Source organism: Mauremys reevesii, linkage group 12, assembly GCF_016161935.1.
Source record: "Mauremys reevesii isolate NIE-2019 linkage group 12, ASM1616193v1, whole genome shotgun sequence".
Taxonomy (NCBI): Eukaryota; Metazoa; Chordata; order Testudines; family Geoemydidae; genus Mauremys; species Mauremys reevesii.
In genome coordinates, this window is record NC_052634.1 from 15516844 (window position 1) to 15542474 (window position 25631).

Genomic DNA, 25631 nt, shown 5'->3' on the forward strand with positions numbered 1-25631 from the left:
CTTGTGTCTCAGTGCTTTACAAAGGAAAGGTAAGTCTCAGCGCCATTTTGTAAATGGAGAAACTGAGGCACATGGCGAGGACGTGCCTTGGCCAGGGTCACCCCACAGGTCCATGACAAGCTGGGTCTCCTGACTCCCAGTTTAATGCCCTGTCCACTGCATGGAGGATCAGCGCTGGGTTAACTGGGAACAGTGTAAAGAGAGCGTGAAATTTGCATAGTCTGTCACCTGTCTGGCAAAACAACAGGCTTCAGGCCCAATTCGCTGTCATGAAGAAAAGTGAGCTGGAAGGGAAGCAGCACAGCCAGCCACACAGTTTAATTTGAAATGCAGATAATGCTAAGAAGAAAACCCCAGGGCCACAGAAAGCCAACCACTCCCTTGACTTCCGCCCTGCCCACAGGCTCTCGCACTCTCCATCCCGGTTGGCGGCTGGAGTTTAATTACAATTAAAATTGCTTGCAGGACACAAAGCAGCAAATTAAAAAAACAGCAGAGAACCTTCTCGCCTCTTGCCACCAGTTACATACACCCCCTGAATTCAGATCAAGTGAGTAATGTGCCAAAGCCACGTGTGTGGGGAGCGGGATGGGAAATGCTTCCCCGATGTCCTCTGGAGCTGAAACCAGCTTTGATTTTTACATTGCAGTGCTTACAGGGGAACAAATAAAGTTGGTGCTACTCAGGAAATATCCCACCTCGGCTTCTTGACTTTGCAGACCTGCTGGGACTCGATTCCCTAGCCCGCTCCTTAGCATAAGCACACAAAATTAGGGGTGTACGTAGCAGCAAATCTGCTGTGTTTTACCTCTTTGTGAGCAGGTCTTTGAGAACAAATGGGGTTGACAGAATAAGAAGCTGCCACTGGAGGCACTTGTGTGTCACAGGGAAAGGTGGTCCTGAAGCAAAACTGCTGATCGGAAGGTCCCTGAACTTTAGAGGGGCTCCAGACCTGAACCTGGCTCTGACGTCTGCAAGTGGCCCCTCTCCGTACACGGTACCCAGATGCCACAGTAAGAACCACAAAAGAAAATAACAGCTGATGTCCCAGATCAAAACACCAGACCCAAGAACCCACAAGTGTGGGGCTATTTGAAATCTGTGTCCAGATCTGAATTTGGCAGCTTGAGCCTGCCTATCTATCTATTGATCGCCATACATCCCTTCTATCTATCTATCAATCTCTCACTCTTCTGAGCTCTTTGGAAAATCTGGCCCACTGTTATTTTTGACAGAAAATTGGCATCTCATATTTTTAATTGGATCCAAATCAGGATTATAATACAATCATCTCATTACTACCTTGGGCTCCCCTGCCTGCCCACCTGTTGTCTGATTGTAAACTCCTTGGGGCAGGGACTGTGGACTAGATCCACAACGAGGACTTAGGCTTAGCACTGCAACACCTAACATTTAGGTGCCCTGCTGCCCAGCAGAATCCACAGCCCCAAGTGAGTTACCCAGGCTCCCTAGATAATGTCAGGGCAGAGTTAGACACCTGAGAAAGGGATTCACTGAAGCCAGCATGCTGAGCCAGGAGCTGCCTGGGCTATTGGAACAGAAAATGCCATGGAAGGGGCGGGGCCTAAACCCTGCCACTCAAGTATAGTGAGACACGTAAGTCCTAGTTGGTGGGAGGCACCTCCCTTTGCTTGGGGTTCTGCGCCTGGAGAGAGGCACATACCCCCGGCCAGCCCTGTCTCACAACAAGCCAAGGAAGAGGTGGCTAGTGGTTAGTGCATTCACCTGCTACATGAGCGGCATGTGGTCAAATCCCTTCTCTGCCTGATTCAAAACAGGCACTTGGACCCAGATCCCCTACGGCAGCACCCTAGCCCCCCAGGCTAGCAGCTGCCATGTTGAAGCTGTCCCCTTTGTCCACACTGGGGCAGAGACCGCAGTCCAGGCGCCACTCGCTGGGGAGATAGGAGTACAAGTCCCTGCTCCAAATCCAGCAGAGGCTGGGTCTGGCTGAGTGTGCTCACCATTGGGCTATTGGGTATTTAGCGGGAGAGGAAGGTGAGATAGGGCCTATGTCCCGGCTGCAGGGAGCCCCTGCTCTCTGTTTGGGATTCACAGCTGGGAGAAGTTAGAGGGCAGCCTTCGTTATAACCTCTAGCACACTCTCCCTGCCTGTGGGAGACCCCCCAGTCAGTGCCCCATTGGTCGGCTGGAGAGCAGGGGAGTGTCATTCTCAGGGGAGTGCCCGAGGCACCGGAGGGTGCGATATTATGACGTGTGCATATCTGTCACTCCATCTCTCCTGCCGGAGCTGCTCCACTGTGGATAAATAACTAACTATGCATTGGGCCAACCAGAGACCAAGACTGCGTCTCTAGCGTGGTGGGTAGGGCTCGCACCAGCATGGTGGGAGACCGTTGTCCAAATCCCATTCTCACATCAGGCAGAGGGGAGAACTGAACGGGGGTCTCACCTCTTTTGTGAGTGGCCTGTGCTAAAGGTTACAAGGGATGCTGACGCCTCCTCCTTCCCTGCTGGCCGTTTTGAGTGGAGTCAGGCTCTCTCCGAGTATGCCCGATGGAGGGGCCCCACTGGCACGTTGGACAATGCAATGCCCAGGGTGTGACCCTGGGCGGACTTAGGAGTGAGATAGGCATTCAATTTCTGGGCAGGGCAGGACCAAGGTAGCTGTGTGCATGCCCGGCTGCCGAAACGTAGATGTCTTGGCAACGGTGGAAACTTCGGGCTTGTCTGCGCAGGACGTTCGTGCATGTTGGGCTGGTACACTATAGATTCACTGATGTCCTGGTAGACGGGCGCTCAGGGGCAGTTGAGCAAGGGTTCTGTGAATGACAATGCAGCCTGTATGCTAGGGAATCTTGCAGGGGCATAAGCATGCGCTAGGCAGCTTTGTGCACCAGCAGACATTCAGGGAACGTTACGGGTGGAAATGTAGGCATCTAGGGAATTCAGGCAGCAGTTGAGTAGGTGTTTTGAAGCTCTGACTTATGGACTTAGGTGCCCAAAGTGTCCGCTAGATGCATAAATCCCTTTGTGGATCTAACCCTGTCTTTCTGTGATGTGTTTGGACTGCATATTGCACAGTGGGGCTGGGGCTTCTAGGAACTATACTAGTGCTAATAAGCACTTAGCTCTTATCTAGCACTTTTCATATAGATCTCAAAGCACTTTACAAAGGAGGTCAGGTTCATTTTCTCCATTTTACAGATGGGGAAAGGCTCAGGGCGGGGAAATGACTTGACTTGCCAAAGATCGCCCAGCAAGCCAATGGCCAAGTCAGGTCTCCTGACTCCCCAGTCCAGTGTCCTGTCCACAAGACCTTTGAGGAGCAGTGATGGAGCCATTCCATCTCGCCATTCCTCCCCTCCCTCCCATTCCATGTCACTTTCCTGTGACCACGGCCTGGTCAGCAGTTCACTGAGTTTGGAGGCCACCGGGGAATCCTCCAGAAGCTGGAATCTCAGACCAAAGACAAGTAGGATTCAGAGCCTCTGCTAACAGAAGGGAGGATTATGCAGATTAGCAGCATTCAGCAGAGGCAAAAAGGGTGCCAGGAATCAGCAGCAACCAGACCCAGCCAAACGCCTCTCGAGCTTTCTGACCACCCTTACTGGCTGTGCCGCCACCACAACAGACTCTCCCAGTTCTTCTTCCTACAGCTCTTTTCGGGTTGCCTTTGCCTGCAACCACCATTTAAGAAATAGGTACCTAGTGGGCTGTGACCCTTCTGTATCAAAAACAAGCTAGGAAGACAGAACAGTGACACAGAAAAACTCTAGTCATGGGGCCCAATTTGGGGCTCATTGGGCAGCTTAGGGTAAGTCTCCAAACCGCTCCATGCCTCAGTTTCCCCACCTGGAAAATGGAAACCCCGCCTACCTCCCAGTGGTGTTACAAAGCATAACGTCTATTTGTAAAGTGTAGTGGCCCTGAATCAGGAAACCGTCACTCTTCAGGAGAGAAATTAACCATGTGCTTCATTTTAAACATGTGCTTAAGTGCCCCTGAAGCCCCGCCAAGCTCCAGTTCAGCCGGTTCACATGTGGTAAAACCAACACTGCTTTGTCTACACTAGAGAGCTGGAACGGACTAGCTGACATCTTCACCACACCTTTCAGCCTAGTCATGACAGACTCTGAGAGGTGCTACAGAGAGACAAGCACTCTTTCGAGCAGGGACTGACTTTTTTTTCCTCGTGTTTGTACAGCACCAAGCACAGCGGGGTCTGGACCCGGACTGGAGCTCCTAGGCACTACCGTGACCACAGGGAATAAATACAGATACTATTCTGTGCCAGGCATTGTCCTAGCCGCTCAGCACAAACCTGTTCCTCACAGGGAGGAAGCACATGCAATAAATCCTCTCTCTCTGAAAAACAATTCACAGCTCCAACAACAATTTGTTCTTCAGCTGCTGCCGGCCCCTGCTAGAGCGCGTCTCCTGCCTTCTGATGGGGCAGTCTTCTCAGGGAACGGGCCATTGCAATAATAAGGATAAATGAGCGAGCGGCTGGAAGGCGAGACACGGTGCAAACCAATCTGCAGGAGGGGCGACCGGCTGGCGACCTTGCCAGGCATCCCTGTCTATCTCGATCCCTTCTTCTCTTCATTACATTGCGGGCAGCAGATAGTAACATTTAACACAAGGGTCTGTGACTGCCCTGTGGCGCGAGCAGGCATCTGGAGCTCCCCTCCACCTTGATGGCATAGGAGCAGGAGACAAAATCTCCTTGTGGAGCAGCAGGGCAGTTCTTGATTCATCGGCCGCTAGTCCTAGCAGGCTGAGCCCCTGGAGCGAACACCTGCCATTTCTGGCAATGCAGCGGATCTGCAGGCCTGTATTACTTGAGCTTGGCATGGGGAACAACAGACCACAGCACCTGCAATGAGGGTTCCCTCTCATTACCCACGACTCACTGGGTGAGAGACCCAAGGAACCCTATAAGCCTAGCGTGGAGGGATCGACATCAGAGAGCTAGAATGGAAGACGCAGCTGTATTATAACTTGATAGTTCACTTTGTAACCTCTCTGCCTTTTCATCCCAGGAGCTGAGTTCAAGGTCTCCTCAGGTGAGAGACTAATGGTGAGAATAGGAGCCAGAAATGCCCCACATCCCCCTCTACTGATCTGCTGGGTGGCCTTGGGGCACTCGTGTCACCTCTCTGTGCCTCAGTTTCCTGAGATGTACATTTGGGGTGGTGTACTTGGCAGAGGGACCGGGTGGGTCCCCCGTGTTGGCTGTAATGCATAGTTATGCCTCGGTCAACACAACTTTATTGACAGCTGAGCAGCTGATGAAGGCCGGTGGGTCCAATGCTTAGGGATTTGGGAAATGCCAGCTCAATTCCCTGCACCGCCACAGACTTCCAATGTGACCGTGGCAAAGCCCCCTTGTGATCCGGCCCCATTCAAGTCAATGGGGGGAGTGGGTTGCTATTGACCTCAGTGGTTGTAGAATCAGGCCCTCTTCTCCTAAGTTTTCCAGCTGTCAAACAGGAGTAATAGCACTGCCCGCATCTGGCAGGCGTGTGGTGAAGATTAGTACATTAACAACCGTGAGGCGCTCAGTATTCCAGTAACAGGGGCCGTATCAGTAGCACGGATGGACTAAATGGTCTGTCTACCTGCCTTACTGCATCAAAATGAACCTTGCATTGCCGGTGCTTATTGCTGGGCATACCAGTGACTAATGCAACCCACTGGAATGGGACCTGCTATTTGCTCATCATCTAGAACTTCTGCTGAACGCAAGGAGTTAAAATGAAACCTCCCCCACCAAGAGATTTTAATGCTGCAAAGACCTCAAAGGAGAGGCGGATATTGACTCAGGTGCCCCAGGGAAGTTCGGACCTTCCTTTCATTCCTTAAAGGCTCCAGAGTCAGCAATCTGCCTTCTCTTTTGTGTGAGCCGCTGGGGCTGCACAAATAAATTGGCACTGCGATGCTAAAAATAACCACAACCGACAGCACCGCCATTTATATCCATAGCAACCCTGTTTAAAGCCTTTTACTGCCTGTGGGCTGTCTGACACTTTGCACTGAATCCCAAGCCAGGAGATTGGCAGCCTTCATGAGCAGCCACCTCCTGTTGGAGACTCAAACTCCAGTCCCAGATGCAAACAGGCTTCAACTTTACACTGTTATTTCACGAAATGGTCTTTAGCCGAATGCTGTTAGCATGATGCTAAGCCTCTGACTCCGAACTCCGGAAGCAATAATCAGACCCAAAGCTGATAATCCATTATCCAGGGGGAAAATGACCCTTTTATTATTATTTATTTTATTTATTATCATTAAGCCATTTTTCTCGACTTAGGCTTTTTTCTTGCTTTGATGTCCACGCAGCCTGGCAGTGCTCCCAGAACTTGGAACTAGCATTCAACTGCTGACTTATAGGGGCACACGAAGTCTGTAGTGAAAGCCCAGCCTGAAAAGCTGGGCTCTGTTCTTGGTTCTGCCGGTTGACCTTGTGTGTTTCATGAGCAACGAGTGATGCAGGCAGGCAAGTGGCGCTGCAGGGAAGCCATGGTGCCGGGAGGCCAGCGTGACACGCTGAGGCTCTGGGTGAAAAGCAGCCTAGCCCTGGCGTTTCAGAAGCCGTGTTGCCACACCCAGCTACGCCCCTCGGAGCTGAGCCTCTTTCTCCGGTTCCACTCATCACACTGCGTTGGGCCAGTCACTTGCAGCCACGTTTGCAAAAGTGGCCACCGAGTTGGGTGTCTCCATTGTTTGGATCCAAACCGGAGACGCCTGGGACCTGATTTTCAGAGGTGCTGCGTTCTCTCTGTTCCCAATGTGTGCGGAGGGGAGCCTCAGGAGCCCTTTGCATAGCTGAGGCAGGGGACATTTTTAAAACCACAAAACATTTTTTCACTCCCACTGAAAATCTCTCCTTCCTTCCTTTTGGAGGCTGAAATGACCTCTCCCCCCACCCTTTTAAACTCGGGTTTGTTTTTTATAAATGCCCATGCGTGGATGGTAGCCCTGGTGAAAGATGCCGGCTGGATAAGCCTGGAGATTGGTGCCCACAGAACAAGTCCAGGAACAGGTAGGGGCAGCTGTAAGTACCCCATATGCTGCAGCTGAGGCCAGAGCATCTATCCCGACATTCTACATGTCTACATGAAATTCCAATCAGCGCGGAGGCCTGAGCATCTCTTAAGTCCACACACAAGCCCTTTTTGAGGGCTTCAGTGGTGTAGAGGTGTCTTGCTGGCCCTTTGTATTAAAATGAGCTTCCCCTAATTGCATCCTTACTGGAAGATGATATCAAGCTGTGGGCAAAGTGCCTGCGCTGAATTTCAGACGCAGTGTGTCCAAGCCGTAGCAGCTTGTTCCCCGTCAGCATGACTGTAGATTAGTGAGCATAAAAAGAGACGTATCCAGGGCAAAATCACGTTGTGGGTTTATCGCATCCCACTTCCTTGGGGTCTTGTGACATTTTGGGATGCAATTCAGACCAGTGAGAGGTTGTGTCACCGCCTGCCCTGTAACCCTGGGTGCTTTAAATGCTCTGCTTCTGTGGCTCACAGCCTGGACGCCAAGAGCCAGCAAGCAGACATGCAGGTCCCTGTGTGCTGGGCAGCCCTGGTTCGGCGCTCTGACCCCAGCAGCCTGCCTACAGCACAGCAGCCCCATACTGGACTCCATCAGTCTGGCAAAAGTCCTAGTTTAGGTGCTGCTATACTGGGGGAAAAGTGCTTTTGCTGGTATATTTTGTTCACAGGACTGATATAAGCCAGTGTTTCTCAATGACTGGTCCGTGGACCAGCGCCGGTCCCAGAGATCTCCCTGAGACAGTTTAGGAAGGCAGCAAGCCGGTCCCTGGTATCAAAAAGCTAGAGAAACACTATAAGCTGTACTAGCAAAACAACATTATAGAGTTCTCAACGGAAACTCTGAAGAGATGTACCGCCAAGCCCTTTCTACTGTAGCCAAAGCCTCTGTTAAAGATGTCTACTCCATTTGGATAAAGCTGTGTTCTGTTTAGGAGTGACAAATCCCGCTCATCATTGGGTCCCTCACACTCATCATCTCTGAATAAGCAAAGGAATGCGTCCTTGTGTTTTGTTCACATCAAGCTTATTTCTTAACATGCCTTTCTAGGGCTCCCAGCACTATAGAGTGTGAGCACCCAACAGACATTGAGGAAGTTACTCTCACCGCCCCCTATGCTGGATTCTTTGTCCCCTATCAGTAAAAGGGGAAACTGAAGCACAGAGAGATTAAGGTCAAGGTTCTTCAAAATTGACCGATGATGTTCGGGAGCCCAACTCCAGACACCTTTCAGGGGCCTGAATCCCAGAGGCTGGGTGTTCATCGCTGCCTGAAAATCAAGTTGGGTGTCCAAAAATGGAGGTATCCCACACGACTGGTCATTATTTTTGAAAATCTTCACCTAAACCTGTGGCAGAGGCGCAGGCTAGTGCTGTGAAAAGACTATCCTTTGCCAGCTTGTAAGGAGTGAGGATGTATCTATGAAAGCATATGTGCCCGAAGGGGTGTGAATGTGTATGGAGGTGCAACTGCAGAGGTATATAGGTGAATGCAAGGGACTGATTATGTAAGAGCAGAGCTGGGAGAGTAATTTGGAACCAGACCTGGGCAGAAGATGTCAGTGAAAATTACTTCTCTGGAAAGTGTTGCAAAATAATGTTTTCCATTTTCTCTTATGAGTCATTCCGTGACTTTCACCTCTGCTTCAAAATTAGCCATCAACAAATCTTGACTTTCTCCAGTGTATTCTGTATTCAGAATTATTCATCAAATAATTTCTGTGAATAATTCTTAGGCTGGGGCTTGTTTGCATGCATTTTGTTCTGAGTCTTGAATAGGCGAGCTGTTTTGATTGGACAGTGTAGTCACATGATGTATTCCTGGTCTCTGGTTAAGAATTCAATAGTGGGGTAAATTTCACTCTACAGTTTTACAGGTTCTATAGAATCTAGCATTTTTTTATTAAATTCTGCAGGACTTTTCCATACGAGACATATTCATGTTTGCAAATTCAAAATGTGCTTGTTGCAAATATTCTGCAATATTTGCTTAAAAGTCTCCTTTTTATCAACCATTCCTTCCTTAGAATCTGTGTGGAAAGAGAATCCTAAAATGGTGCTAATTCAGCCAAAACGCAGTCTTCTGAAAATCCAAATGCGCGTATAGACTTTTCTTTTCAGATTGCAACTAGCTCTGTTCAAAAGCATGCTGTGGGAATGAGGCTTTCTGTGTGGTGAGTGTGAGAGAGAGACAGATGGAGAATATATATTTGAATGTGTGTATGTGCGCAAATATGTATGTTTGAGTGGGTGTGGGTATGTTTTCTGCATGCGTTATGCCAGTGTGTCTATGCACAAATCTATCTGTGAATTTGTGTGTGTGTGTATATATATGCATGCATATGTGTTTATGCATGAAAAGTGTGAATGTGCATGAATATTTGTGTTCATGTGTGTCTACACATGAAAAGGTGTGTGTGTGTGTATGTGTGTGTGCTGGGGGGAGAAGAAGTCTTCCAACGTAATCCACAGATGTGAATTCAAAACAAGGCTCAGCAGCCCAGTTGGTCATTAGGAGCAAAGTATGGCCCACCGGTCTTGCCTCTGCCAGTCCACTTTGCTACGCTTGGCAGAGCGGCCCCGCCATGCCATGGGCGTTCAGAGCACGTTCCAGCTCAGCTGGGAAAGAAGCGAGCGTGCAGAATGTTTAGTTCAGGGGCAGCCTGCATCCTGCCAACCGCAGCCCCTTTGCCTCATCCCCCCTGTCAGAGGAGCTAATTGCCTTTACCCTGATGCACAAACCATGCCTGCATCCTGGCTTGTTGCTGTTTTCCTGTCTGCCAGCAGCCGCAGCAGCAGCTCACAGAAATGTAAATCTATTATAATTAAGGAGCTAATAAACAGTAATTATGATGCCAGCACTTTTTCCGTTCCCCTGGAATCATTCCCCCTTGATCCCCGTTCATTCCCAGGTCCTCACTGGAAGAGCTAGGGGCCTGACCTCTCCCACCCTGAAGGTTAAATGCTCCAAAGGCAAACCACGCTCCGTCAAAGGGCGAGCCCCTTTCTTTCTAATCCGCACCTCAGAAAGTTAATTATGCGGTGGCAGCTCCAGAGCATAGCTGGTAGCCGTTCCCTCATTTGCATTTGCTTTTCCCGCACTGGCAAAGGAGCGCCATGAGAGTGGCAGGAAGCCTAACCTTCCCCTCCTCCCTATGCCACCCAGCAGACCAAACGCTGCCGGATTCCCGAGTTCTTGGCCTGACAGACAGCGGCGGTTCTGGCATGGCACAGACACTGGGGAGCAGTGGAGCGGGAGAGGGTGAAGTTCTAACCATGCCGTGCTTGGAGAGCCAGAGAGCGCGCCGCTCTGTGACACCCCACCGGGATGAGGCTGAGCCCACTACCACCTGCCCTGCAACCGTTTTGTAGCTCAGCTCCATCCCCACCTCCCACGCCCTTCCAGAGGTGACTGCACACATGAAGGGCCCTGATCCACCCCCCGTAGCAGGCAGCAAATGAAAAACGAGCCACCGAGTAAGCAGCCTAACCCCCAGCGTCCCCACGGAATGGCTCGCTCACCCCACAAGTAGTGTATATTTTTAATGCAAAGAAGTCAATAAAATGTTTTTCAGTCCCAAGGTTGAAATCTCCCTTGTTCTGATCAAAGGCACAAAACCAACCCGCTTCCTGTGAAAGATGTCAGGCCTGGTGTTTGCCCCTGGAGCTCCATCGAACAAATGGGCTGAGAAGAACCGGCTGTATCCAGTGAGCTCTGTCGTATGCAAGAGACAATCCCCTATACATATGAGTGCACTAGAAAAATGTGCTCTGGAGAACAATCCTGCACTGGCTGGGGATGGACTAGATGAACTCAGCTCTGTTTGTATAATAATCATGTAGCACCATTAAATAATACTCTGCGCTTCTGTAACCCCTTCTGCTGGAGGATCTCAAAACACTGTGCTAACAATTCTTATTGTATTACTGTGCCCATTTTCCATATGGGCAAATGAGGCACTGAAGGAAAGTGATTTAGAGTCAGAATCAGAACCCAGATCCCCACACCCAGACCTGTGCTTTAGTTACAAGATCTTCCATCTATCTCCGAGTGGCAGGTGGCTAAAATCAAAGAGAAGCCAGACTAGGGTAGGCCTATGCTTAAAGCTTAGGTTGGCATAGCGATGGTGCTCAGGGGTTTGAAAAATCCACACCCTCTGGCACGTAGCTATGCCAACCTAGCCCCCGATGTAGAAGCATTTTTCCATCGACCAGAAGCTGGGAACGGGCGACAGGGGATGGATCACTTGATGATTACCTGTTCTGTTCATTCCCTCTGGGGCACCTGGCATTGGCCACTATCAGAAGACAGGATACTGAGCTAGATGGCCCTTTGGTCTGACCCAATATGGCCGTTCTTATGTCCTTATGACCTAGCAACCAGCGCTTGAAGCAGGTGGTTTTCCTTCCCCAGTGAAAAAACTTGGCTGTAGGCTCTGGGGTTATGCCGGCAGAGCTATTACATCAGGGGTCGGCAACCTATGGCACGTGTGCCGATTTTTACTGGCACGCTGCTGCCAGCCGGGGTCCCAGCCTCGCTCAGCCCGCCGCCTGCCTGGGTGAATCCAGCCGCTGGCTCCTGCCAGCCAGGGTCTGGCCGGTGGCCCCGCTTAGCCCACTGCCAGTCTGGGGTTCTGTCAAGGGCCCCTGTAAATGTAAATTTTATTACTGACACGGGAAACCTTAAATTACTGAAGACTTGGCACGCCACTTCTCAAAGGTTGCCGACCCCTGTGCTACATCGTAGTGACACCACTAGAATCTCTCATCGAACTTTCAAAGACACCTAAGCAGGGTACAAGCCTAACTCCCATTGACCATTCTAACAATGGGAGTTAGGCATGGAACCTGCTTAGACATTCTGAAAGTTCCACTAGGCGCCTCGCTGCATTTTTAGGCACCTAAAGCCCTTTGTAAATCTGGTCTTATTGTTTCCAAGTGACACAGGAGGCATGGCCCGGGGACATGTTCTGCCTCTAGGCTGCATGCATGGCACATTCACTCTGTGTGACTGAAACTGATGAGTCCAGGCTCGCGAAGGAGGCATGGAGAGCCACGTGAGGGCAGTCGCCGAGCACGGGGTGGATCGTACGGTCTGCAGGACACTGACACCCCTCGCCGTTGGCGCTAGCAGCCCTTGCCAGCTTCCTCTGCATCTGGCTTGTTCAGCCGCCACCCCACAAGCCAACGGGGAGGAATTAGTGTAATCGGCCCCTAATGAATGCAGGCGCTGAGTCGTGGGAATAGCTGCTCAGGCGAGGCTGCCACTGCACTCCCTGAGCGACCTCATCACAGGGCCTTATTACAGGTGGGCATGTGCAAAGGGGAAACCTGTCTGAGAGCGAGAAATAATGAGGGGCTCAGAAGAGCCTGTGGGGCTTTCGCCTCTAGGGCGAGCAAGAGACAGGGTGCCTCTTGCATTGTGCATCAGCTCCCTCTGCTGGCCGCCCACAGGGAGACGGCAGAGAATTCAGAACGGAGCTTAGCACCGTGCGGGGGAAAGTGAGGGTCTCTTACAGTTTGTGTCAATGATTCCACTGTGGGCTTGGAGAGAGCTGGGGAGCAGTGTATCCACAATGCAGATCCCTGGGGTCTGTGTCACACCGCTCAGCAGAAACAGCACAGCCCTGATGCGTATCCCTACAAGGCCCACTGAAAGGGAAGAGTCTGGCCTGAAAGCAGAGCTTTAGGTCCCCATACAGGATCTTTGGTCAGCACTGTGTCCGTGTTGCAGATCTCTGCTCCCCTGGAGGTTTGATCTGAGATCTCTCTCTCCGGAGAAGAGTGCATCTGTAACACAGCATCTCTGATAGCACTCTCCCCACCCCCCCAAAAAACCTTCCCTGGAGGGGACACTGTGCTGCTTGCTCTTCATTAGCATCACGCAATATTTCCTGCTGTGGGGTCCCCCTGCATGTGGAAGGGGATGGGGGGAGTCAGCCGGGTTTCACCCCTTCTTCTCTCTTTCAGGCCCTCCCATCATTTCCAGCACTCAGACGCAGCACGCCCTGCATGGGGAGAAGGGACAGATCAAGTGTTTCATCCGCAGCACCCCTCCGCCAGACCGAATCGTGAGTAGGCCCCTCCCTGATCTCCATACTGAATGGGCTCGTGCAGCGGGGGAGAAGCTGGTGCCCCTCCCATCGTAGCGCCTGGGCAGCCCTGTGCTAGAGAAGGAGGTTAGGCTTGTGGGTCACACTCTAATCCTGTGTGAATTCATTAAAGGAGAAGTCCTGGTGGCATTTAATCACCTTGGTAATAAGCAAGCCGCTTCGGAGCCCCAGGCAGTGACTTTGCACATTTGACTGGCTGGGAAATTCACAAGGGTTTGCAAAGCCAGAAATGAAGCCTGTTCTGTAACCAGGGGATGAAAAAGCCCTTGGCTGCTTATGGAAAAAGGTTCTGGTGGAGCCCTGCATCCCATGCACTGAGAAACCGGGCTGCTCCTTCTTTGAGTATACTGTGCCCAGGGTCAAGACCTGAGGAAGAGCTCCGTGTAGCTCCAGAGCTTGTGTCTCTCCCCAGCAGAACCTGGTCCAATAAAAATGATTCCCTCCCCCACATTCTCTCTAATACACCTCTACCTCGATATAACGGGACCCGATGTAACACGAATTCGGATTTAACGCAGTAAAGCAGTGCTCCGGGGTGGGGGGGGGCTGCTCACTTCGGCAGATCAAAGCAAGTTCGATATAACACGGTATCACCTATAACGCAGTAAGATTTTTTGGCTCCCGAGGACAGCGTTATATCGAGGTAGAGGTGTACTAAACCCAATGTTACGTCGCCAAGGAAAACACCTTCGTCCAGCCTTTAAATCACAGCATCTGGGCATGCAACAGACCAGCATCCCTCACATGTACACTCCTTCAAACATGAAATAACTCACACACCTGCCCCCAAGCATGGAACAACCTAGCTGCATGCTTTCAGGCTATTCCCCAGAGCTGGTCAAAGACGAGCAGCACAGTTTGAACCCCAAATGGCTGTTGGATTCAACCACATCCTTGCAGTTTGCTGTGCAGGGCATTTGTGGCCATGGGTGGCTGTTGGGATGAAGGCTGCTCTTCACATCAACACCTGCGGTCACATGTGCTCAAAGGGATTGATGCATGAACATTGTTCACTGGTCGATGCTGGTTATTCACCATTCTGATTCTCCTGGTTTTAAAGCTTCCAGTTATTTAAACAGGGAGTAATACCATGTGACTCAGGGGAGCAATCGGGGAGCCATAAACCTACTACGTGACTTATGTGAGCAATCGCACATTGCAGATAATCGAAGTGAAGTTTGCAGTCACCCTGTCACGAACTGGGATATGGGCAGACTGGCCTCTGGACAGAGCGGAGGCGGTCAGGCCTAGTGGCTGGAGTTGGAGTCAGAGGCCAGGAAGAGTGCTGAAAATCAGAGCCAGAGGCAGGGACCAGGAGTCAGAGCCAAGGGTCAGAGCTGGAGGCAGGGACCAGGAGTCAGAGCCAAGGGTCAGAGGCAGGAACAAGCAGGGGAGCAAGGCTGGGAGCAAGGCAGAATCAGGGCTGGAGCCAGGCTAGGAAAAGGTCAAGCACAGGAGAGATTGCAGCTGCGGGGATGTGCACTGAGCAGCTGGAGATCAGTGGTTGGGTTTAAGAGCAGGCTTGCTGACTTCCTCAGCCAATCAGGAGGCCCAGCTGTGCTCATAGGCTGCAGACCGGGCCGACGCTGCTGCCAGCCCTGTTCCTGAACCCCCCGCAGCGGCTGACATTTGCTCACATAAACTGATTGGCAGAAATCAGAATGGGGTCACATACGACTTGTGACCAAACAGTGTAAACTAGCCGGAGAAGAAAGGCTGGTGCAGTGGTGAGACAGCTAGCGTCACAGAGGAACTTAGGCGCCCAGCTCCAGGATGTGGCTCATGGCTGAGAATGCCAAGCGGAGACAGGTGCCTGCCTCCGGCCTCTCATTCAGGAACCTAAGGCCCAGACCAAAGGAGTTAGGCACCTAAATATCATTGTGAATCTGGACCCTAAGACGCATCTCTTTCCTCTGCATTTCATTCCTGGTTGGCTCCGGCAGCTCCCCGCTCAGTGTGCTGGCTTCTGAGAATCCTTTTCTTAGGCACCTAACACCCCCCACCCCCCAGCCACCTCACAATGCATGGGGAGCCTGGCCATCTGACTCAGAGCTGAGAGATCCACTGGCAGCAGGGTGTCTAAATCCCTTTGTGAATCTAGCCCTTAGTCTCTCTGGGCCTCAGTTCCCCATCCACACAATGGGGATAACAGCACAGCCCTGCTGCACAGGGGTGCTGTGCGTGCTCCGATGCTATAGTTCTGGGAGTCATCGAAGCACCGAGTGTAGCCAACTTGCAATGAACAGTTTGACCAGGTCTCTGATCGCATTCACACCCACCCCGGCACAGAATGCCCCCACAGCTCCTAAAGCACCAGAATTCAGCTGCCACTGCAGCAAATGTAAGGATCTTGGTTGTGAGGCTCCATATTCGTCCCCACTCGTTGAGCCCAGACAGCGAGACACAGGTTACAAGTCAGGAATATTTGCTAACATTCAGGGCCAGTGCTACAAACTGCACCTGGGATCAGAAAATCCAGCGCCCGGGGATCCTTCTGCCCCCGACCCAGGAAAGAGTCTGAAGGCTGGAGTGAGCTGGCAGCTGGGTTGACGACGCATGAAGCAGAATAGAATCCAGCCGTGTCCCTCCCATTGAACGCGAATGCATTTTTACAGCATTGGAATCATTCCAGTCTCAAGCCAAGCTGTCTGTTCAATTTCCCCAGTATAGCAAACACAGGGCCTGCTGTAAAATTCTCTACACCACTTACCCTTAGTAGAACTGGACAAGAAGCGCCAGATCTGGGTATCTTGCTGATTGGCTTCTGAATTTCTGCCTCAGTTTACACCTAGAACAACTGCATTTGAACATTAGCGGCTGCATTGTAGCCACTGGCACTTCGATGTCCAGGGTGGAATTTTCCAAAGCACCTAAGTGACTTAGGAGCATAGGTTCCTGTGTCTTTCAGTGAGACTCATGCTCCTAAGTCTTGTAAACGCTTTTGAAAGTCCCACCCCTAACTGATTCCCCTTGCACATTAGACAGCCGCAGGCTACAGTCTGTGCCCACTTTTACTTAGGGGTGCAGACCCCAGGGCAAGTTGAGGCTCTTCTAAAAAAAAATCAGGCCCTAAATGAACACAACTAACCCCTCTTGTTGATTTGCAGGCCTGGTCCTGGAAGGAGAACGTGCTGGAGTCTGGGACCTCAGGGCGCTACACGGTGGAGACGGTCAGCACAGAGGAAGGCGTCATCTCGACGCTGACCATCAGCAACATTGTCCGAGCCGATTTCCAGACCATTTACAACTGTACCGCCTGGAACAGCTTCGGCTCAGACACTGAGATCATCCGGCTGAAAGAACAAGGTGGGAGCCACAGACACGGTGCTTAGAAACCAGCAGGGGCTCCTGGGCATTGGGAATTAGCAGCTGGCTGCTCCGGAAGACCAGGGAGGTGCTATGATATCCAGGAGACATTTCAAAGGGAAACTGGGACGTTTTAGGAAGACACTGGGAAGGCTTGTTGAATGGCCCTAGCTCCCAAAGCTTTAGGTCCCTGGGAGACTCTGCAGAGCCAATGCCGGCTGCACAATGTGACGACTGGGAGGTGTCAGTAGCTCACACTGGGTCCGAGTCTGTAAACGCCCTTTTCACTCATTGAAGTCAAGGGGTGTTGGCTCAGCGTTGAGCCCTCTCAAGTGAAGCAGAAGTGGAAGAGTAAAGACCATTGGGAGTTAATTGATGTGTGCACTGCTCAGAAGCCCCTGTTCCACCGCACAGTGCAATGCTGTTGCTGAGGACTGGAGGAGGCTACATGCTCCAGTGACCGTCCGCATAAAAGAGGGCCCAAAGCACAAATTTGTTGTGGCGGCAGAGCCTGCTAAGGAAACCTGGTCAGCAATTCTGACTGGGTCCACGCCATGCAAGCTGACAGCAGCTCAGTGCCCGCTATTGCATCTCGTTGCTCTGTGCCCACACAGTGAAGCAGGACACAGACCCAAGTGGGCCACCCTGCTGTACAAGCAGAGTGCCCATCGGCTGGTATGCCAGATGCAGGTTTGGGGAGGGCTGGACAGATGGAACCCACGGCAGCCAGAGTGGGAGGGAAGGGTAGCTCCTAGAAAAGGTTAAGCAGCTCTCTGAGTAATTCTGGGGCAGTTTGGAGGCTTCCACGTTGGGGGCTCTGCCTTTGTAGAGAATGTTTTGCTCCTGGAGGGACTCCAGTTCTAGTCTGTTATTAAATGCCCAGGCAGGCAGGTGGATTGTTCTCATTAAGCTCTGATTTATATGGGTAAAGCTGCCATCCAGATTAAATCAGAGCTAAATGAACCCCTCAAAATTAGCCTCGCGCTTCTTCCAGTGCAAACAGACAGTGTTTTTTCTGATCGTCTGGCAGTCAGAGCCTGTGCGTGGCAATGAGGTGAGTTCCCAGTGGGCATCTCTGCAGGGCAACGGGTCTGGGTCCCAGCCCGTGACACTGCACAGAGTGGAGCTGGACACCAGTAGGTGTGGGTGACCATTCAGGATGCTTTAGTTGGGTCCTACAAGGGCACTGATGACTCTGCTGGGGATGGAGAAGGGTTCTAGCAGGTGACATGGCAGCTGAGTTAGATCCCAGCCCAGGGGAGTGATTCCCAGTGATTGAACCTATAGGAAAGCAGAGATGAATCCTGGTGGTTGTCCCTACTGCACAACGGTGCTGAATCCATGAGGTGGGGTCTCTACACTACTCCGAAGTCATATCCCAGCAGCAATCTGCAGTGTAGTGCCAGATGGTAGCTCCCGGTCCCCATGCAGTGGAACCTCAGACTAGGTTGGAAGAGAATACTTATTTCAGGGGAACTTCCATGCACCATTGCATCCTCCAGCAGCAAAGAGCCTGCCTGCTCAGCAATACTGACACGTGCACTTGGGCTTGGCAAGGCTGTAGACGCTTGCTTTATTTTCAAACAGGTACGGAAATGAAATCAGGAGCTGGTATGGAAGCAGGTATGGAATCATGAGCTGAAGGTGAATATGTGACTTGCCCCCAGCTGCGTTATCACACCTTAGCATTCAGCAGCCTCCTTCTAGCTTTACCTTTCCTGAGACAGACAGCAGGAGGGCAGGAAGAGCTCTCTCAAAGGCTCTGAGAGACAGCATGCACCAGTGGACAAGGCACAGACTAGGAGTCAGGAGCCCTGGATTCTAGTCCCAGCTCTGCATGTGACCTCTTGGTGCCTCAGTTTCCTCATCTGTTAATACTTAGACCCTTTTGTAACGTGCTGTGGGGTTTACAGACAAGATGCTCTGTATAAATGCTAAGTATTATTATGGGGAAACACACAGGTAAACCAGTGAATTTTGAGAGGGGCAATGAACTTCCAGCCACCTTTCCCCACCTTAGTGGGAGGGAGTTAGCTACTGTCAGCATTAGGTGGGACAGGTATGGACCTGAAATGGGGCAGACAGTTGCAGGATGCATTGCCTTCATCACAAACTGTTGTTAGTTGTATTTCTCATCTCCCCGAGCCACAGCACCCTCCATGAAGTGTGGATTAGGCTTCCTGGGGGACTGGAGCTGCTGAGTCAGCAAATTGCAGCACTGGGCTCTTTGTCAGCTCTGTTCACTGTTACTGCTGGCCTACCCATTACCATCCCTGGCCACCTGACCATCTCACTGTGCCTTTCCATTGTAACTGTGTTTTCCATCCCAGGAGAGCCCTTGGCGTTATCTCTGCCAGGAGCCAGCTTTTCCCATTCCCTGTGTCCTGCTCCATCAGCTGCTGGCCACATCACTCATCTAGGACCAAACCCCATCATTAAGAGTCCCTCACTTGCCTCTGGATCTCACTCCCTGCTCCCTTGATGCTGAACTAGAAGGCATTGACAGTGTCTCCAGGCTCCCATCTCTCCACTCACCTGGCATTCCTTGTTTCTCTAGGAGGAACAAGTAATTGCAGAAGCTCTGTGATGTCTGCTCTTCACGATGAGTTTTCATCGTCTGCATGAGCTTTGCCTAGCACAAGATGTTCCCATTCAGGTTGCTCAAAGAAGTGAGTGACCAAACCTCCCTTCTAATTCTCCCTGGATGTCCATGGCTCACCCCTTACCCTCTCATGTTTCTAATCAGTTGACTTTCCCGTGCATTATTGCTTATATCAACCCACCCACAAGCTCTAATGGACACCATCCATCTAAGCGAAGGCACGAGCCTTCTCAGTGAAGGACACGGTGTACGTGCAGTAGAACATGGCGAGATGTGTCCGTGGTATTAGCAGGATCAATTCAAAGGCAGTTTGGTGCAATGTTACAAAGACTGGCTTGAGGGAGACAAGTTTGTCATAACTCTAAGAGTTTGCTCAAATTTGAAACCTCATTTGGTAAAACTGCTGCACACAGAACACAAGGGTGCCAGTTGGATATTGGGGATAGCAAAATGCAGGCTGCATGCACAGCAGAGCTGATGAGCGATAGATGGCCACCAGCAGGCAGAGTTGTCTGGAAGCAGAATGCTAGATAAGTAGCGGAAGAGAAGGTGGAGGCTTCAGCAGCCATATTTAGGAACTCACTGTAAACAAGGAAGCAGGGCTTGGGGAATTGAGTGTAGGGCATATGAGGAAGGCTCACAGGTGCTACCGGCCCATTAAGCTGGTTTCAGCAGCTTAAAGTAGCCATCTCAGATCTACCCAGGAGTCATGGAGGGGATAGAGTGCCACCAGCGGCTGTGTCGGGAGCAATCTGGAGCCCTTGACACAGCAAGTCACCCAGAAGGAACAGTGTCCAGCAAGGTGGTGAGATTTGCAGACACTGTGATTGTCCAGCAAAGGGCAAGTTAGCCGTGCCATATGTAAATTAGGGTTAAGAGAAGCGCTCGTCTCCAATATGCTTGCAATACAGTCTGGAAGGCTAGGAGTCTGGGAGTAAATCTGACTGATCCAAGTCAAGGTAGGGATCTGCTGTAGATGGGGACAAGCTGGATGTAACGTTCTCCGGGGCAGGTCCCTCTCAGTATTCTTGGACAGGATGTTAGAACAACCAGCAGGGAAGTTGTACACCAAATTTTGATGCATGCTGGGATATGATCAGTGATGAGCTGCCAAAATCTTAACAACCGGTTCCCTATAAAAAGTTCTGATTTAAGGGGGGGAGCGAGGGAGGGGCCAGGGGAGAGATCCTCGTGGGGCCGGGGGCCCCTGCAGGGCCTGGGACAATTGCCCCACTTGCCCCTTCCCCTCTGGCCAGTCCTGGAGCTTGCAGCAGCCCCCTCTCCCCCCCCCCCACACACACACCTTGCTGGGCCATTCAAAAAGTGGCAGCAGGACGACTCCAGAGCTCAGCTGAGCTGCTCAGCTGGTGCCGGTGGCTGGCTACGCTGCAGCTGGGGGGATGCGGGGGAAGGGACGGGGGAGCCTCAGCCTCCCCAGCTGGGAATCCTGGGAGCAACAGGATGGTCCGGCCCACGGACCAGAGTTCTTTGCCTACCCCCTGGCCCTTTAACAACCGGTTCTCCATGGAGGTCTAATTTTAACAACCGGTTCTTGAGAACCTGTGGGAACCTGCTCCAGCTCACCACTGGATATGATACTAGGGAGTGTTCTCTCCTGGCAAAGTGTGTCATAGCCCTCGCTTGTGGCTGGTCCACAAGAGGATGACAGCCTACTACTGCTACTGACAAAAGGAGCTTTACTGCTTTAGCTTGAGTGGTAGAGGACTGTGCTTTGGTGCTGAAGGGCCCTGGTTCAACCTGTATCGCTGACCCGTGCAAGGGGATGGTTACATTCAATGACTTCAGCTGCAAGCATTGAGCCCAGCTGGAAACATTCAGTAAAGTTGCTAGTCCTTGACCTTAACACCAGATCTTAGTGTGTATTCATTCAAAGCCCTCAGAGATGATCTCAGGTACAATTTTGTGGCATAGAGCTGGCTGGAAATGTTTGCAAACATCCATTCAAACAGTGACTGTAAATATACACCCGTGGATGGGCCTTGCAACCACTTTGTAGTGCTTTCCGTGAGCTTTGAGCAAGGTTTTATGGGCAAAAATATTTGCCAGAAGTGTCCCGGGCGCTCATGTGAATATGCATCTGCACAAGGAGTCTTGCTGGGAATGTTCTCACAGTCATTGGGGAAGCTCTTTGCAGGTTTGGCAGTCATCCAGGCAGGGAGCAGAAACAGTACCATGTGAATGAAGTGACCAATCACACAGCATGAATAGCAAATTACACATACGTGAATCAACATTCAGCAGACACCTTGCGAGCAAGCCAGGGGCTGAAATGCATTGTCATAAACCATGCACTTACTCATTTCAAACAAACACCTAAATAATGAAGATTAAATCTGTTTGCAGATAATCCGCAAACAGAAGAAACAGGCTCAATCCATCCAGTAAATTGCTTGTCCAGCCCTACTGAGGGCAAAAGAAAACAGGGGAATACACCTGTGATAGCTGGTGTATGCTCTAAAACAGTGAATGAGCTAAGGACCCTTGAAATAGCCAGAACTATTTGACCTTAAAGATGTAGATGGGATCAGTGACTGCTAGGTTTTTTCTCATGGGCATTTCTATAACACTTCTTGCCCTACCACCTTAGCACCCAAAGAGCAGTCAATGGAAACCAGTGTCCATGGTGAATAGTGCGTGTGTCTCCCCTAATCCCTTGGCTGCCCTGAATGGTCTCTCGTGTTATGCACCCCCGTGGCTCTGCCAAGACCAGCCTAGACTGGCAGTTGGAGGGAACTATCCACCCCTGTGTGGGCTGAGAACTACAACAAATGCCTAGGGGAGCCAGTGAGACAGGACAACCCCGCCTGGACATCCCCTTCTGCCCTCTTTACTTCTACAGGGAGGAGAGTGAAATATACAGAGGTGTCCAAGGGTTCTGAACAGATGGAGGCTTGACCTTGATCCCCTCCTAGACTAATAGTAACTGCAAGTCGCACCATGGGCCACTGGAAAGATCATTTCCCTGCTCAACTTGCAATAAGCTCTCGGCTTGGCCTCTGACCTTTTCAATTTGACCTTTGACCTAGATCAGTCAGAGGAGAACCCTTCCGACACTCTTAGTGGATGCTCACTCTTACCCTAAGTCACTTCCCTTGGGTTTCCAGGAAGGTCTGTTGTTCGATCTCATGTCCTCAATGTGCAAATCGATCTTTACATCAAGACTGGATGTTTTCCTAAAAAATCTGCTTTTATTCAAACAGGAATTAATTCAGGGAAGTCCTCTGGCCTCTGTTATGCAGAAGGTCAGACTCGGTGATCACAGTGGTCCATTCTGGTTTTATAATCTATGGATCTGTGTCCACCAGTATTAACAATCTCCATTTGCACAGGAGAGTGAACCATGGGGACATTTTTTTCCCCTAGACTTCCTAGCAAATTGTTCATTTACAAGGCAGACCCGCATGAGCAGAACCAATTTGCATCTAGAAAGTAACTTATTTTCACTGATTAATCCCTCCACTTCTTGAAAAGGGAGGGCTGTGAGGATTAGCTTCCACTTTACGTCGGTGCCAGAAATTCAAGATGAACTAGGGATGGGCAAAGATCTTTTTGCCTAACTCTGAGCCCACTCAAATGCCATGGATTTGAAAGTTCAGCCTGAACTTGGGTTAGTGGCACTGGGGCCGTGGTATTGGGTGTTGATCCATTTGGACGAGACTGAGGGCAGGTCTACACTTAAAATTTTGCATTGGCACAGCTGTAGCACTTCAGTGAAGACACTACGCTGATGGGAGGGCGTCTCAGTTCATCCACCTTCATGAGAGGGACTGTCTACCTGTGGTGTTAAGGTCGGTATAACTGTCACTCAGGGGTGTGGATTTTTCACAACCCTGAGCAACGTAGTTATACCAAAGTCATACTGTAGTGTAGATCGGGCCTGAGCAAAAGAGCGGAGAGGGGGAAAGAGACAGATCCTGGTGATATCAGTGGATTGGATATCAGTGCTTTGAGCGGGGGTTGGACTAGATGACCTCCTCCCTTCCAGCCCTGATATTCTATGATTCTATGATTGCACACACATTGTGATGGCACCATAGCCCAGGACAGAGTAAACAGGCCATTTAGAATGTGTCTGCATGAGAAAGTGGCACTAATTGGACTTCAGGCGTGTATTGAAACTGATTTCGCTTGCAGTTATTTAAACCGATGTCATGCAAACTACTAGGTGGACACTGATTTGGGTTTAAGAGTGGCATGTATTGATCTAGATTAAGTCTACTGCAAATCGGTTTTATCCAAACCAGAATAAATTATTCCTAACCCAAACTCATTAGGGCTGGACAGTTTAGATTGTCTTCACCAAAACTTCAACTCGGTCTGAGTGCAGATTTTCCCCTTGCCATGCTCCCTGTTCATACAGCCCCATGCCACGGTCATTGCCACGTGATGAAGCTGCCCTGAGCTACAGAGCAGAGCCCAGGGTTGCTGATAATATGTATTGCGGTGGAGACACGTAGCCACGGGCAGCCCATAAAATTGAGACACGATGGTCCTCCACTCCCATCCCATAAGCCCCTGGTTGGAAGTGGACTATCAATCCGGCCCTGCTAAGCTTCCTGCTTGCGGTTTCTCCAGGTTCCCCCCATCTCCTGTGTTTGAGACAGTAGAACAGCATGGTGGTGCTGTTACAGATGGGGCTACTCCAGATCAATTTACCATGTTACTGTTTACCCCATGCAACTCTCTCATGTCGCCACCATAAGCTTGGGGAGGTTTGATCAGTCCTTACACCGAGCACAGCCCTCCCCTTAGCTCCAGCTTGACTTGCTTCTGGGGAAAATGAAAGCGTCAGGTTTAGATTAGAGGAGAAGGTGTTTTGTGAGCCCAGTCTACGTTCTCCAAATCCAAACATCACCTGCGAGTGTCACAAACCCGCAGCCTCGAGGCAGCAGCTGATTTATGCAGGGAGCACTAAGGATTTCCAGTGGGTCCTGTAATAACAACAGACAGCGGTGACTGGGGAAAGCCCCCCAGGAGGGCGCACACAAAAGAGTCAAGGTGCAGCGAGAAGGAAGCGTTCCCAGTGGCACTGTGGCATTTCATATATTCATTCTCTCTCCGTGATTCCAGATCAAATTGGCTCATTTGCCAAGTCGAAGGGCCTTGTTTCCCTAACCGCTCCTCACATCAGCAGCAAGGAAAACCAACCCCACAGCTGGAGAGGAGCTGAGCATTCGGCTGCGTACAGGCCAGTAGTGGCGGCCACTTCTTACCAGTACGCCACAGCGGCCCACTTTCACCTCTGCCCCTAGGTTTCGGGGGCGGGGAGGGAGGGACATACATAAGAACGGCAATACTGGGTCAGACCAAAGATCCATCTAGCCCAGTATCCTGTCTTTCAACAGTGGCCAGTGCCAGGTGCCCCAGAGGGAATGAACAGAACAGGGAATCATCAAGTGATCCATCCCATCGCCCATTTCCAGCTTCTGGCCAACAGAGGCTTGGGACACCATCCCTGCCCATCCTGGCTAATAGCCATTGATGGACCTGTCCTCCCTGAATTTATCTAGGTCTGTTTTGAACCCTGTTATAGTCTTGGCCTTCACAACATCCTCTGGCAAAGAGTTCTACAGGTTGTGCGTTGTGTGAAGAAATAATTCCTTTTGTTTGTTTTAAACCTGCTGCCTATTAACTTCATTTGGTGACCCCTTGTTCTTGTGTTATGAGAAGGAGTAAATGACACTTCCTTATTTACTTTCTCCACACCAGTCATGATTTTATAGACCTCTATCATATCCCCCCTTATTTTAAAAGTCCCAATCTTATTAATCTCTCCTCATACAGAAGCTGTTCCATACCCCTAATCATTTTTGTTGCCCTTTTCTGAACCTTTTCCAATTCCAATATATCTTTTTTGAGATGGGGCTACCATATCTGCACACAGTATTCAAGGTGTGGGCGTGCCATGGATTTATATGGAGGCAATATGATATTTTCTGTCTTATTATCTATCCCTTTCTTAATGATGCTGTAGCAGGGTGAACAGCCGCTGCAGCCCGGAAGGGGTTGGAAAAGCCCTGCAGAGGGCTGGGGCTGGGCAAGGGAGTAAAACCCCGGCTGATTGGGAAAGTGGCTGCAGCTGGGGCCACGCCCCAAACTAAGCACCTGGGCCTTATAAGAAGGCAGGGAAGCCAGAGGGAGCAGTCTCTCTCTGCCTTTAGAGGGAGAAGGACCTGGCTATCAGGGAGTGTACCTGGGTACCTAAGGTGGAGCAGGGCTAGGGAAAGGCAAGAGGAGCTGGGGAGCTCTGGCCTGGAAACCTCCCCCAGGCTGCAGGCCTAGGGTAAGGCCAACTGGGTACTGGGGTTGCAAAGGTGCAGCCCATGGGTAGACAGAGGCAGCCGGTCCAAACCCCTTTGCCTATGATGAGTGGCTGATACAGTGCAGGCTGCCCCAGTGAATGGGGGCTAAGTGATGACTGGCAGTAGCCAAGACTGAGGCGAAGTGGGGATAGGGGGTGGGGGTTCCCCTGGGAGACCCAGAACTGTGGGGTTACTGCCGGGGGCAGCACTCCAGATAATGGGGCACCGGGTCCTGGGAGGGACACAGGGG

At 50.9% G+C, this 25631-nt stretch overlaps 1 protein-coding gene across 4 annotated transcripts in view; it reads left to right on the forward strand.

The window, feature by feature from the left end:
- The window catches only part of KIRREL3 (kirre like nephrin family adhesion molecule 3), a 262110-nt gene that overhangs the window by 188332 nt on the left and 48147 nt on the right, over positions 1-25631 (forward strand). For 3 of the 4 annotated variants that reach the window (XM_039496138.1, XM_039496139.1, XM_039496142.1), the window contains 3 exons: positions 13008-13108; positions 16258-16456; positions 18044-18079. In XM_039496138.1, the coding sequence (XP_039352072.1) occupies positions 13008-13108; positions 16258-16456; positions 18044-18079 (336 nt within the window). The remainder of the gene's footprint in view (positions 1-13007; positions 13109-16257; positions 16457-18043; positions 18080-25631) is intronic. The other variant, XM_039496141.1, reaches the window with a different exon arrangement.